The sequence below is a fragment of the Cheilinus undulatus genome, linkage group 24 (assembly GCF_018320785.1).
Source record: "Cheilinus undulatus linkage group 24, ASM1832078v1, whole genome shotgun sequence".
NCBI classification, from domain to species: Eukaryota; Metazoa; Chordata; class Actinopteri; order Labriformes; family Labridae; genus Cheilinus; species Cheilinus undulatus.
Window position 1 is genome coordinate 19,171,846 of NC_054888.1, and position 14,376 is coordinate 19,186,221.

General features: G+C 37.4%; 1 protein-coding gene across 1 annotated transcript in view; it reads left to right on the plus strand.

Moving 5' to 3' along the window:
* The first annotated feature begins 11,325 nt into the window (after positions 1–11,325).
* Positions 11,326–14,376, plus strand: part of zeb2b (zinc finger E-box binding homeobox 2b) — a 230,173-nt gene continuing 227,122 nt past the window's right edge. The window contains 1 exon segment of the mRNA XM_041781782.1: positions 11,326–11,486. Within this exon segment, the coding sequence (XP_041637716.1) occupies position 11,486 (1 nt within the window). The 5' untranslated portion in view covers positions 11,326–11,485.

Below are 14,376 nucleotides of genomic sequence, written 5' to 3' on the forward strand. Positions count from 1 at the left end.
CAAAATAGAAGACATTTCCTTAAAATTCTCATGAAAATTCCAAGCAAAGTCTCCCAATATTTCAAGCAAGTTACTTACTGATCAATAACTTGACATTCTGGCACTTGTACTTCCAGGGTTATTCAAGAAAAATGGGACGAGACCGGCTAATCGGAGTAGTCATTCCTATACCCCTAACTCCTACACCTAACCCTTATGAAACCCTAACCCCAACCAAGAAGCTCTGTCATTAGCAATCTATGGCAGCTCAAGAGTAGCACATGCGTACATCTTTATTTTGTCTTGTCGCTCTGATTGGCCCATCATGAATGTGACAGACAGAACGTTCTTCCAATCACCTTATGAGATTTTTTTTGAAAAGTCCTGTTCCTCCCTGATGCTTTCTATGGGAGCTTTCCCAGATGAATGTGAAAGTGCAGTGGAGATATGATCGATCTGGTGTATCTGGTTATAAATTCCCATGAAAAGTCATGACAATTTCAAAACACACCCCATACCAATTCTCCAAAATGCTCCAAAAAAAAATTGACCAAGAAAGAAACTCAATATTCCAAAGCCAATTCCTGCCTTCAAAACTTCAAAAACAGAGCTCCCACATTTCCATGAAAATTCTAGAAAATTTCCCCAAATTTTCCCCAAACATCAAGACTGATTCCCATTAACATAACAAAAATAATCTCCAAGAAAATTTCCCCCAGAATGTCCCCAAAATCACCTTGAAAATTCCTCAGTAATTCTAAAAGCAGAAATGATTACAATCTCATGGAAAGACAAGGTGGGATCTCCATTGTTGTTGTCTTGAACGTCGTGCTTGGCACCAAATCCAAGTGGAGTGAGGCAAGTTGAGTCTGTCCCTAAAAGGCGCCAAGAAGGATGGCTGGATTCTGCAAGTATGCCAGGAAATACACCAGTCCCTTACCATCATATATCAACCTCCAGGAAAGCTCTTATAACCATTGATTGTCTTTGCAGAGGTAGTCCAATAATTCCCCAAACCTTTGTAAAATAGAAATATTGACCTTGTCTTCTACACCTGGTGTTTGGTAAATGCATTAACAGCAGATTTAATCCACAGATGTCCCAAACAACGGTCTTATGCAAGTTTCTTTTCTATCCATTCAGGTCCACTTTGACAGTTCTGTAAGTGGGAACTCCCACATGCTTCACATTTTCTGCTCAGCATCCAAGAAGCTCCAAGAGGGACCGTGTGCACATCCAAAACCCCCCGACCAGGTGCTCCGTACAAATGGGAAGACAATTAGATGGACACAATGCGGATATATGGTCCCTGGTGGGATATTTGGGAACATTGAGGCTCAGCTGTTCAGCATACCAAAGAAGAAGAACAGGTTTGGAGTCATTCTGGATGTGTGGATGGAAATGTGAGCGGATAAAAAGCTCCACATAATGTGAGCGGCACAGTAGACCATTACCGACTGTAGGAGTTGGACTTCAGTGATGTCTGTCACACATTGGACATAATGGCTTTAGACCTTGTCTGGTGGAAATCTACATTTCACTGCTGTTAACCTCATAAGAAACAAGAAAAGCATTTGACTGCAGCGGTTGGAACTCCTAATTAGGTTGAAGTAGGTCTCTTTGAACCGACGGTGTAACAGAAAAAGCAAAATGTGAAACATTTTCGGCCTCATTATAAGTTATCTAAAAGGCGAGGGCTCGTGATAATGAGGGCCATCCAGTGGGATGCGATGCGGTGGGAAGAGAGTGCCTAATTGTGTCAAATGGCTGGAAGTATTTCACTTTGAATTATGGGAGAAAAGGGGGGAAAATAAAGCTGAGACACACAACATGGACACAGTATGCAGCATTAGTGTCAGGGAATAAATGAGCTACTATAGGAGCTATAACTGTGTGAGGATGGCTTGTATAAAGGATGTAGTGTGGGTCTCATTTTGTCAAAGTCGCACCTCGATTAATCCGAAAAAAATGCAAAACAAAAAAATCTAGTGAGCATTCAATCAAAATTAAGAGATAAACCAACAAAAATAACAACTTTCTCTGGATATTTTTTCAGCTTGGATGTTGAAAGCTCAAAATTTCATCACAAAAATAATTTAAAAAGTCTGCCTTAAAGGGAAAAGCCGCCAAAAATGATGCATTGTCTGTTTTAGAGTATTTTTATTTTACTATAAAAAATAGTTTTCTCTTTTTAATATCACTTTCAGCTGCTTGCGAGTACTTGAACTAGAGTTTTTAGCTTAAAAAATATTTTTTTAAGATAAAAAATCTATGTCTAGATTCAAATATTAAGTTGAAATTTATTTACCTTAACTAGAAAACATTAAAAAATAACTTTAAATTTAAATAACAGTTCTATCTATGATGACAATGCTTGTTAAAACAGCCTGAATGTCGTATTTACAGTCATTAAAGGTCACCATTATAATGCATTTACCTCTATTTTTTTCCATTTTGTTGTAGACAAAGGTTTTCTGTTGTTGTTGGAGTCACATGACTGGCATGAAAACCCAGAGGGCAACCACAGAAAACAAGAGACATTCATACAAACCGTAAGCCTTCGTCACTTTGGACCTCTGTTTTTTTATTATAAAGAATTATTTTGGCATTATTATTTGCTAGTTGAGGTCTTACCTGTCAAAGATCTCAATGTTTTTTACACAACAGTGTGTTTGTTGAGTCCTGTGCAGTTAGGAATGGGGTGCCACATGGGTCTATACTGGATCCACTGTTGTTTTCAACACCTTTGGGTCAAATGTTGCTATCTAGTGGGTTCATGCTTCATTGTTATGCTGATGACTTATAGTTATTGATGCCTGTAGTCCTTCAAAGCGGATCCATTACAACTGAACTTGAGGCCTGTCTTGCTAATGTTAGGAGCTAGTTATCAACAGATTTCCTATTTCACAACTTTGCCAAGACAGAAATGATGGTTTTTGGATCAGCTAGACTTAATCATCTGTTTGATTTATCTTTATCTTTGGGTGACTGTGTCAGTCATTGCAAAGACAGATCGTTCCAGGATGCTGAGGCTCTGATTCATGCTTTTTTGTTCTTTGTGATGGGACTATCTTCTAGTCTTCGAGGTCTGCAAAGCGAGTACATATGAGAACATGAATGGCATTGCAACATCAAACTTGTCAGATTTCGACTGGGCTTTTGAGTGCCCCAGAGGTCCGTAAACAGTCTCTTGGTGCTTTCCGTGCATCGACATTGTGGAAGAGTCTACCTTTAGATGCTAAACTTGTTTCACTGGTGTACTGATCTGTTTCTATGATGTATATATAGTTTCAGTAGGTTTTTTGGTAGGTTAATAGGATTTTTGGGGGGTTTTGGTTTCTAACTTTAGGTGGGGCACTGTGCTCTTGTTTTGAAAAGAAATGTGCTGTAGGAAACTGCCGCTTTCCTACAAGCCACATCCGAGCTAATAGCTAGCGCGGCAGCAGCCATTGGATACACCAGCAAACACCACAAGGGGTGACCAGAAAAACTCATGCCGTAGCAGGTCAGCAGAACGACAAAATCTTTAGCTTTTTGTGTTTTTATTAGTGGTGATGCTGAGCATCCACACTATTGATATTCGCGTCGGCCATTTTGTTTATTCTTCTTCTTCTGCACCGGCTATCTCCTCCGTTATACTTTGTACTATCGACACCATTCAAACTTTAAAAAATTCAGTTTCTCCATCATTCGACTGCTATGATTTTTCTCATTTCTAACTTTTATCATTTTTTAAATATAGCTATTTTATGCTATTTTCAGCTATTTTAAGTCTACTATATGCTATTTCATGTTATTTTTAAGCTATTTTCAGCTATTTATGTGCTTTTTCAGCCATTGAGTGCAATTTTCAGCTACTTTAAGGCCAAAATCAGCTGTTTTCATGCTGTTTTCAGCTATTATGAGGCTACTTGGCTATTTTTATGCTATTTTCAGCTATTTAAGGCTAATTTCAGCTATATTTAGGCTCTTTTATGCTATTTTATGCTATTTTTGTGCTATTTTCAGCTATTTTTGCGCTTTTGGCTATTTTCAGCAGTTTTTCCGCGATTCAGGTCTGAGCATCCCCACGCAATTTCCGCTGAATTTACAATTTTGATCTAGTTATTTATTTCATACAGAAACGTGGTCCAGCACTAGCAAAACTAACGCTATGGTAAAGCTACAGCCAAGCTAATCACTGCACAGAGGCAGCCATTGCATTACTACAACTTAACCCTGTCTTTCGTGACTGCCTTGTTCTCTTCAACTGAAGCTGATTGGTCCAACTAACCGGTTTGGCACCATCTTGGATTGGAGCTTTTCAAGATGGATTAGCCTGACAGCAGAGATGGATACTGGCAAATCATTTATTTTATTTATTTATAAATATTTAATTTACCAACCAGTGGTTTAAATGATTAAATGCAAACTCCTCCACCAGAGGGCTTTGAATCAACACTCCATATCCCATCCAAACCCCCTCCTTGAAGACTCGGAATGACCTTATTCAAGAAAAACTGGGGTGAGTTTGATCCAGCCTTGCATCATGGCAACGACACAGTGAAACCTCTCATTCAAAAAAAAACCTAAAACAGCTGAGAGGAAGCAAATATGGCGCCCTCTCCTCTCCTTACTGGCATAAAAGGTATCAGACAGCAGCCGTAAACCAGGCCTTTGAGCAGTAATTCCAAATCAAGACGAGAGGTTAAGAGGATGGGGGCGGTGGGGGTAAGGGGGGGGTCCTCATTGGTTAGATGAGAGAGGAGACGTCGCTCTGACAAAGGATGAATACCTTGTTCTCGCTCGCTGACAGCCACAATGGAGCAATCATCACCAATCTGCCTTGTCGGCCGATACGCATCACAAAGCGCCTCTTGAGAAAGGCTCATTTCAGCGACAGGAGTTAAAGTGCTTCACACAGGTGACAGTCGATAGGCCCTCAACATCTGCATTTCAAAGCTCCGCCGCCTCGAGGACTGCCGCTCGCCGAGTTTGGAGATGGCTGGTTCTGATGAAGCGGGGAAGCTGGTGACTGTCCTCGAAGAAAAAAACATGTTTATGCAGTTTTGTATTTGGATTCATCCAAGAATAAAAGACCTGAATGAAGTCACTCTTTTGTTCTAATTAGCAGACGTCTTAAATGGTTCCAATATGGCAGATCCAGTGATACTTTTAAGATATTTTCCTAGAACAAGCTATTTCTCATAAAAACCTCACACTTTTCCATTAAAACTGACTTAATCTAACTGTTTTAGTCTGTGCATTCAGGCGAAGAGCCTTCTGTGACATCATCAGCCACCTGTTGCAATCAGTTAATCACACCTGCAGCCAATCAGTGTCCAGAGTGTCAGACCGATGCATTTACTTTTGTTTGATCCATGTTTTTGACCTGCTAAAGGAGGGACTTCATGATGTTTAGAGGTGGAAAGATTTTTTTTTCTCATGGCTTGTCTTGTCCCTGCCAAAGTAAGTCCTAAATTCTGTCTTTAAATATCAGATATTTTGGTTTAAAATTGGGTAAAATTTCCAGTTTCAGTCATTTTTCTCCAGTTCTCTGAGCTGCTGTTGATGCAGAAATTGAGGCTTTATATTCATGACATAAAACTTATTTACAGGGTTTAAAATTGTTTGGGCATTCCGATTAATTGTGTAACTCTTGACATGATTTTAACCCTCAGATTCTCTTAAGAAATGTTACACTCAGTCACTTTGTGTCCAAAAATGGCCACCATACATGAACAGCAATAACAATATTATAAATTAATATTTTTTCCAACCTTTTTTGCATTAATTTTTCAACCAACATGACACCTAATGAGAAATATTAAATTGTGATTTTTTTTTTTAGGAATTTAACCCTTTAAATTCCAGTTTAAAAGCATAAAATCCCATTATTTTAAATGTTAAAAAAAACACAAAAAAAATAAAAATTTTGATATTTGTTCATCATTACTTTGTCACGCTGTAAGATCTTTAAAAAGTTGCACTCAGCCTCTTTATGTCCAAAAATGGACACCAAACATAAACAGACATAGAAACATTATACATTAATATTTTTGAAAACTTTTTTGCATCAATTTTTCCACCAATATGACATCGAGTGAGAAGTATCAGATTTTAAGAAATTTCAGGAATCTAACCCTTTAAACACCAGTTTATTAGCTTAACATTGCATTTTTTTTAATGTGAAAAAAATTGTTTTTTTTTCAATAAACTAAATACAAATTGAACTTCATTGACAGGGGTTATCATAGCTAATATACATTAAAAAAAATTTCCGACCTTTTTGCATTCATCACCATGAGACCTAATAAGAACGTTTGTTAAATTTTAGGTAGAGAACCCTACAAATCCCAGTATAAAGCTTTAGCTTAAAAGCTTTGCTTTAATGTAATTAATAGAAAAAATGAAAATGCAATTTGGATTTCCTTGAAAGATGCTATCAGGGCCTTGGATATGTCAATGATGAGCAGCAACTTTGATATTTATGCATGACTACTTTTTCACACTGCCAGATTTAAAAAGAAAAAAAAAAAAGTTACACTCAGTCGCTTTGTGTCCAAAAATGGCCACCATACATGAACAGCAATAAAAATATTATACATAAGTATTTTTTCCAACCTTTTTTGCATTAATTTTTCAACCAACATGACACCTAATGAGAAATATTAAATTGTGATTTTTTTTTAGGAATTTAACCCTTTAAATGCAAGTTTAATTGTATTAGATCCCATTGTTTATAATGTAAAAAAAAAATACCCAATAGCGTCCAAAACTCGACAACAGACATAAACAACATTCATATTTTTTCCAACCTCTTTTGCTTTAATTTTTCCATTAAGATGACACCTAATGAGAAATACCAATTTGTGATTAATTCTCAGGAAATTTAACTCTTTAAAGATATTTTAATCACATAAAAGTCAATGTTTTTAATGTGAAAAAACACCAAAAAGAAAAAAAAAAGAAATTATTTTCTTAAACTAAATGCAAATTGGATTTCCTTGAAGGGAGATATCACAGCCTTGGATATGTCAGTGTTGAGCAGCAACTTTGATATTTAGGCATCATTACATTTTCATACTGTAGACTCCTCATGTCCAAAAATGGCCACCATACATGAATTATATATGCATTATTTTTTTAATCACACCTGACAGCATTAAATCCTCTTACTTTAAATGAAAATAATAAATCAAATAAATAATTTTGATGTGCAAAGTTAGATTTATTTACAATTCATTTGATAAATATTAATGCATTGTTATTTTTGAAGTGTAAGACTGTTTCAATGTTGTTACTTCAAATTAAATGCATTATTTTTAGTATATTTACACACACAATCACAAATACACACACACACTGGAACACACCCACACACCTACATGCACAGACACACATTCATTATGGGGCAATTGGAAACCAGGTTATGATTGCTGCTATTTGGTAAAGAACAGTAAAAACTTTAAATCTGAAGCAATGACTCCCAAATGAAAGCCTAATATCATGAAATGCACATTTTTTTTAACTGCAATGGCTGGAGAATCAAAATGGTGGTTTTAATGGTTTCAATGGGGCATTTTTGGTCACGAGGGTACTGAGTGTGCAGAAAAAAAATATGCAGCGTGTTTTATTGAACCCTTACAGGTTTCGGTGGTAAAATTTCAAACTTCTATAAATGGCCTAGATGTTGTGCTTTTTTGCATTGTTAGAAAAAGGCCTAGCAAGTGCACAAGATGATATGCTTGAAGGTCAAGATAGTGGGCGCTCTAGCACTGTAATTGTGGGGGTCACAGGCTGAAAAGTTTGGGAACTCATGGTCTAGTCCTTATGGAAAAAAACGTCAATATATGGGGCAAGTTTAGGCCCAGATATGGGACTTTTTGGCTTACATTGGGCAGTTGATAACCTGGCACAGACTGGAAGCATAATGCACATGTCAGATGAACTGCATATTACAAATTGTCAAAAAAGTTGGCACACTGCAACCACAACTTTTCCTTTCAGGCATCCTGAATGCCATTAAAGTGTTAAAAAGCAACAAAAGTTCCCATTTTCAGCTCCTAATGATATTTTAGTTCCTCATTTTAGCTTCCAGTCCCTTCAGAGTACCTGGACGTTAACTATCTTACCACACATGCTGAGTCGCTCCCCAACATTAAACAGAAACTTCTACAGAGTTTAGCAAGTGATCCGACTCCCAGCTCTGTGAATTCCCTCCAGTTTGACATGAATCCAGCCTTATGTAAATATTCATTAAATTTACTCCTTTATTGGGAGCCGTTTTGCTCATGGAATATATTTTTTGGGACAAGCTATCAGCCTGTGAAGCCTGTGTTAAATCTGAAGGAGCTTTCTGCAGCCAATCCAAACACATTTGGTCATGGCTTTGAAAAACATTACCTCGTACAGATATATAGTGTTCCACACCAGCGGGGAATATGGGTAAACATTAAACCGTATAGCTCTGAGAAGAGAGCGGCCGTGCCGGCGATGCTCCGGTGGAATTACCCCGGTGTCACAGCAAGGATCCCTCGCCGATTCTCTCCGTGCTCTTTCAGGTATTCATCATGTGGCGTCCCGTGAAATCCAAGCCACTGGATTGTTAGTTCAAACGTTTAATTCACATGACGTACAGTATGCTGTCATGGCATGTCAACTTTTATTACGTTTAGTGATTATTTTGGGATTATTCCACCAGACAGATTACTGAAGAGACTTTAGGTGGAGCCATGCTTAGTGGGAAGATCTTCAAAAGCTAAAAATGCTGACATTTCAGTTTCAGCTGAAGATGGAGATTAAGATTAAGACTCTTGAGGCTGAAGAATCGCTGACTTAAGGTATCAAAACTGCAGTTCTTTAACCGACCACACGAGGCATGCTCCAAAAGTGAATCAGTCCCTTTCACCAAGTCTAGTCTTAAACATTTTAGACACTTTTTATGTCACTTCATATCCTGCTGTAGATGTTGGGAATTGTTTCTTTTTTATGTTTTAGCACTTATTTGTAGTCTTCCAGTGATGCTGTCATGTGTTTTTTTTACCCCAACCCTAAGACTAGGAGTCAACTCAGTGCCAGTGCATTGTGGACTATAGCTTCTTGGTATAGGTACCTGCTCCCCGCTTCTTTTTGCCATTAAGTAAATGCTACTCCTTTTTTTTTTTCATTTTGCCACTTTTTGCAGATTTTTGCCCATTTAAGTTGCTTTTCTTTCATTTTTTGACAATTTACACCACTTTTTGACCATTTTTATTGCCTCTAAATCATTTTTTTGCCACTTCTCACCCATTTTTTGCCACTAACACTGCCCCTTTTTTCACTTTTCTCCCTATTTTTGCCCCCTTTTACCCTGTTTTTGCCTATTTGACCCCTTTTCACCAATTTTCTGCCACTCTTTTGCCCTTTAGACCATTTTGCCACCTTTATTTTAATTAAATTTTCAGTTTAACTCTGTTACCATTTTTATAAGGTTTTTGCCCATTTTTCCCACTTTTACCCCACATTTTGCAATTTGCAATTTATTGCCCCTTGTTGGCCATTTTTTGGCCACTTTTTGCCCACTTAAGCTTCCTTTTGCCATTAAATGCTACTTTTTACTTTTGTCACTCTTTGCTGCTCTTTGTCCATTTTTTCCCACCTTTTAGCTGATTTTTGCCACTTTTTTTTCAACTTTTGACCATTTTTGCTGTCCCTTATTCTTTTATATCAATTCTCTCCCATTTTTGCCACTTACTGCCCTTTTTTAACACCCTTGCAGCTCATTTTAAATCAATTTTTACTGTTTTTTGCCCATTTTGTCCTGCTTGTTGCTATTTGCAATTTTTCGCACCTATTTAGCCATTTTTGCCACTTTTTGCCCACTTAAGCTACCTTTGCCATTAATTGCTCCATTTATTTTAACATTTTGACACTTTTTTGGTGATTTTTGCCCATTTTAGTCACTTTTCATTCATTTTTGCCAAGTTTTTGCTGCTTTTTGCTGTCTTTGACTTATTGTCACCCATTTTTCCACTTACTGTACTGTTTAACCACCTTTTCTCTCCATTTTTGCCACTCTTCACCCATTTGAACCATTTTAAGCCTATTTTATCATTTTTATCCTGCATTTTGCAATTTGCAATTTATTGCCCCTTGTTAGCCATTTTTTGCCCTTAAATGCTACTTTCATAACAGTTTCCTGCTTTTTTGCTGATTTTTGCCCATTTCAGATACTTTGAACCCATTTTTGCCACTTTTTTTGCTGTTTTTTTTTACTATTTTTGCTGACTCTTACTCTTTTTTTGTCACTTCTCACCCATTTTTGGCCCTTAAGGCCCTTTTCATTACTCGTTCTCCCCTTTTTTTGCCACTTTTAACCCATTATTTGCCATTATATGACTATTTTACCATTTTCAGCCATTTTTGCCATGTTTTTTGCCACTTTTGACTATTTTTTGCCTCCTTTAACTTATTTTTATTCCCACCTTACCCCTTTTTGTCACTTTTTACCCTTTAGATTGTTGTTCTTGCAAAGGTGTTTTTCAACAATTTGGTTCTTTGGTTGAGCAGGGTTGAGAAACACTGCTATATGCTATGGCGCTAATGCAGAAAAAAGACGTTTTTATGCTTTGATAAGAGTGGTTAAAATTCAGGTTAAATATAAAATATGTATATCAAAGCTTAACTTTACAATTACCCATGATTTTGCTGACCTCAGTGGGCCCCAGTTTGTCTGGGCCCCAGAAAGCTCTCCCATTTATCCCTGCTTATCAACAGCCTTGTATGTACATGACTACTCTAGAATGTGAATCGCTGTGTTCATTGAAAACATGGTGTTTTATGATCATATCATCCAACTAAAGATTTAGCAACGTACACAGATTTTCACTTAGAAAATCCACCTATTCCTCCAAATATGGTCAGCTCTGGCTCTATGTAAGAAGATGGTGGGCCCAGCGGTAGCTTCTAGAGGTTTACAGTGCCTAACTCTACCCTGTGCTCTAGCCCTCTTATAATTTAGATTTTCACTCATCACCGGCCTTATGGTGTATCAGATTTGTATTCTGGCAGTTTCAGTGCTCTAAATTGCCTGTCTGCCTCCATAAAGAAGAAATAAATCAGAAACTTATGAGACATCACCTTCACTTTAAAATCCCAAAGAAAAACAAAACATCACATTTTGGCCGGCAGCAATGACTTGGGATTCATCCAACCGGAAAAGACGCCCAACAACCGTGTAAACATCCAGCCTCACAGCGAACCTGACAGCAGTAAAAATAGTTTTTTTTTTTCTTTTACTGAGCCAGCTCTCTGTCCTTTAGAGCAAACACGTGTACAAAGAAACTAACGCTCCTTTTGGTCCCCCTGTCCGCTCTCCACCTGCAGCTCCACGCGCTGACATCATGGATTACCTCAGCGTGAGAGCATGCTCACCAGGGACGTGGCCTACATGCCGACACCGGACTCGGACCTGGGTCGCCCTGAATGGACGCAGCTTGTCGCATCTCGATCCCGCCTGCAGGAAGCCTCCACATAAATCAGACGCAGTAAGTGGACTCGGTAACCGAGCGTCATAAAGTGCTTAAACAAACAGAGCAGGACATGAAATCCTCCTGTGCAGCACCGAGTCACAGCCAAGAGAGCTTTTTACAGCCTCCTTGTAAACGTAGCGGGCTGATGTTTTCAATTAAAGCCCACTCGGAGGTGAGTCTCTGCCCTTGATGCATAAAACAACCTTAATAAGTTTTCATCGAGTCGTATCTCTGGAGCTGTGAAGGAACAAGCGCTCTGTGAGGTGAGAGGCAGCGAGGTCGGCCACACACAAGCCGCTCCAGCTGTGAGAGGAGGTGAAGGTTTGATGTGAGCTTGGGGAGGATGTACTCCCGCACATGTGAAGGGAACTCACCACAGGCTGCGATCCATCCAGAACTCTGATAATCAGGGATTCAAGCAGAGACCAGGGGAAAGTTTTACCCATCAGATCCTCTGGTTGTCTTTCTTTAGACATTAGGTCAGGACGTTGAGTCTAAAACTGCACAAAAATATTGGAAACGCATAAAAAGAGGGTTAAGGGCGAACTAAACTGCACAAGGGTACTTTCCGAACTGTCCAAAAAACATTGGCAACTTTGAAATTTCTTCACTGTTTTGGAAATTAAGTGTGAAAGCACTGTTTAGATTGCACAGAAATGTTGGCCGTTTATTCTCAGAATGTTTGGCAGAAAAAAGTGTGCAAGAACCATTCTAATTGCACAAAAGCATTGGCAACTTTTTGGAAAACCTATTTAACCAAAAGAGTGAGAAATCCCCATCCAGATTGCACACAAATTTTGGCAACATTTGGAAAGAAAGTACCACCTAAATCTCTGAAAACATTGCCTCTTTTTATTTCATAGATTTTTTTGGCCAAAAAAGTTTGAAACAACTGTCCAAATTGCACAAAATGTTGGCAACTTGGAGATTTTTGTTTGTTTGTTTGTTTGTTTTAGCCAAACAGTTTCAAAGCATCATCTAAATCAGAATTCTAAATTGGAAAATCTGTTGGAAAACATCATTGGGCCCTTTTAGATATTTGCCCCAAAAGTGAGTGAAAGAACCATGTAAATTGTGCAAAAACATTGACAACTTTTAAGACAACATTATGCACAAAGAGAGAAAAGGAACTGTTTAAATTGTCCCAAAACATTGGTTTGACATGTTCAACCCAAAGAGCTTCAAAGTACCATCCAGATTGCACAAAAATATTGGCAACTTTTGAGAATTTTTCTGACAAATGATATCAAATCACATTCTAAACTGCATAAAAACATTGGCAACTTTTTGCAGACATATTTAACCAAAAGAGCATTAAAGTACTGTCCAAGTGCAAACACATGGCTAACTTTTAGATAACATTTTTTCACCTAAAGACAGTGAAAGCATGTTCTAAATTTTGCAAAAACACTGGCAACTTTTAAGTAAACATACCTTGACCTAAAAAGGGTGATAGCACAGTCAAATTAAGCAAAATGATTGGCAATTTTTAGATAACATTTTGTCACCAAACAAAAGTTTGACCTAAATTTTGCAAAAACATTGGAAACTTTTTGGGAATTAATTTTAATTAAACAAGACTGAAAGCACTCTAGATTGTGCAAACCTATTGGCTATTTTTACATTATATTGTTCACCAAAAGAGCATTAAAGCACTGTCTAAATTTTGCAAAAACATTGGCAACTTGTAGATAACAGTTTTCACCAAAAGACAGTGAAAGCATTGTTTTAATTGTGTATACCCATTGGCAACTTTTAGATACAATTTTTAACCAAAAGAGCATTAAAACACTGTCTAAATTGTGCACACACACAGGCAGTTTTTAGAGAACATTTTTTCACTTAACGAAAGTGAAGCATGGTCCAAATTTTGCAAAAACATTGGAAACTTTTTGGGAATTAATTTTAAGCAAACAAGACTGAAAGCAGTCTAGATTGTGCAAACCTACTGGCAACTTTTACATAGCACTGTTCCCCCAAAAAGCACTAAAGTACCATCTTAATTTTGCAAAACCATTGGCAACTATTAGAGAACATTTTCTCACCTAAAGAAAGTGAAAACATGATCTAAATTGTGCAACTTTTTGGAAATCAATCTTAACCAAACGAGACTAAAAGCAATGTCTAAATTGTGCAAACTCATTGGCAACTTTTAGGTAATATTTTTCACCAAAAAACAGTGAAGGCACTGTCTAAATTGTGCAAAATGATTGGCAACATTCAGACATTTTTCATCAAAAGACATTGAAATTGCTGCCTAAATTCTGCAAAAACACTGGCAACTTTAAGATAACATTTCTCACCAAAAGAACACTGAAGCACTGTCTAAATTGTGGAAACACATGGGCAACTTTTAGATAAGTTTTTCAACTAAAATGAAAGCATGGTGTAAATTTTGCAAAAACATTGGTAACTTTTATGCTAAATTTCTCACAAAAAGAGAATGAAATCAAGGTCTAAGTTGTGCAAAAGCATTGGAAAGTTTTGGGGAATTCATTTTAACGAAAAGAGAGTGAAAGCACTGTTCGATTTGTGCAACAACAATGGCAACATTGAGATAACATTTTCACCAAAAGACTTTGAAAGCATGGTCTTGAATTTTGAAAAACATTGGCAACTTTAAGATAATATTGTTCACCAAAACAGCATTAAAGCACTGTCTAAATTGTGCAAACACACTGGAAACTTTTTGAGAACATTTTTCAACAATAGACAGCGAAAGCATGGTCTAAATTTTGCAAAAACATCAACAACTTTTAGTTAATATTTTTCACCAAAAGACAGTGAAAGCATGGTCCAAATTTTGCAAAAACATTGGAAACTTTTTGGGAATTAATTGTAAGCAAACAAGACTGAAAGCAGTCTAGATTGTGCAAACCTACTGGCAACTTTTACATAGCACTGT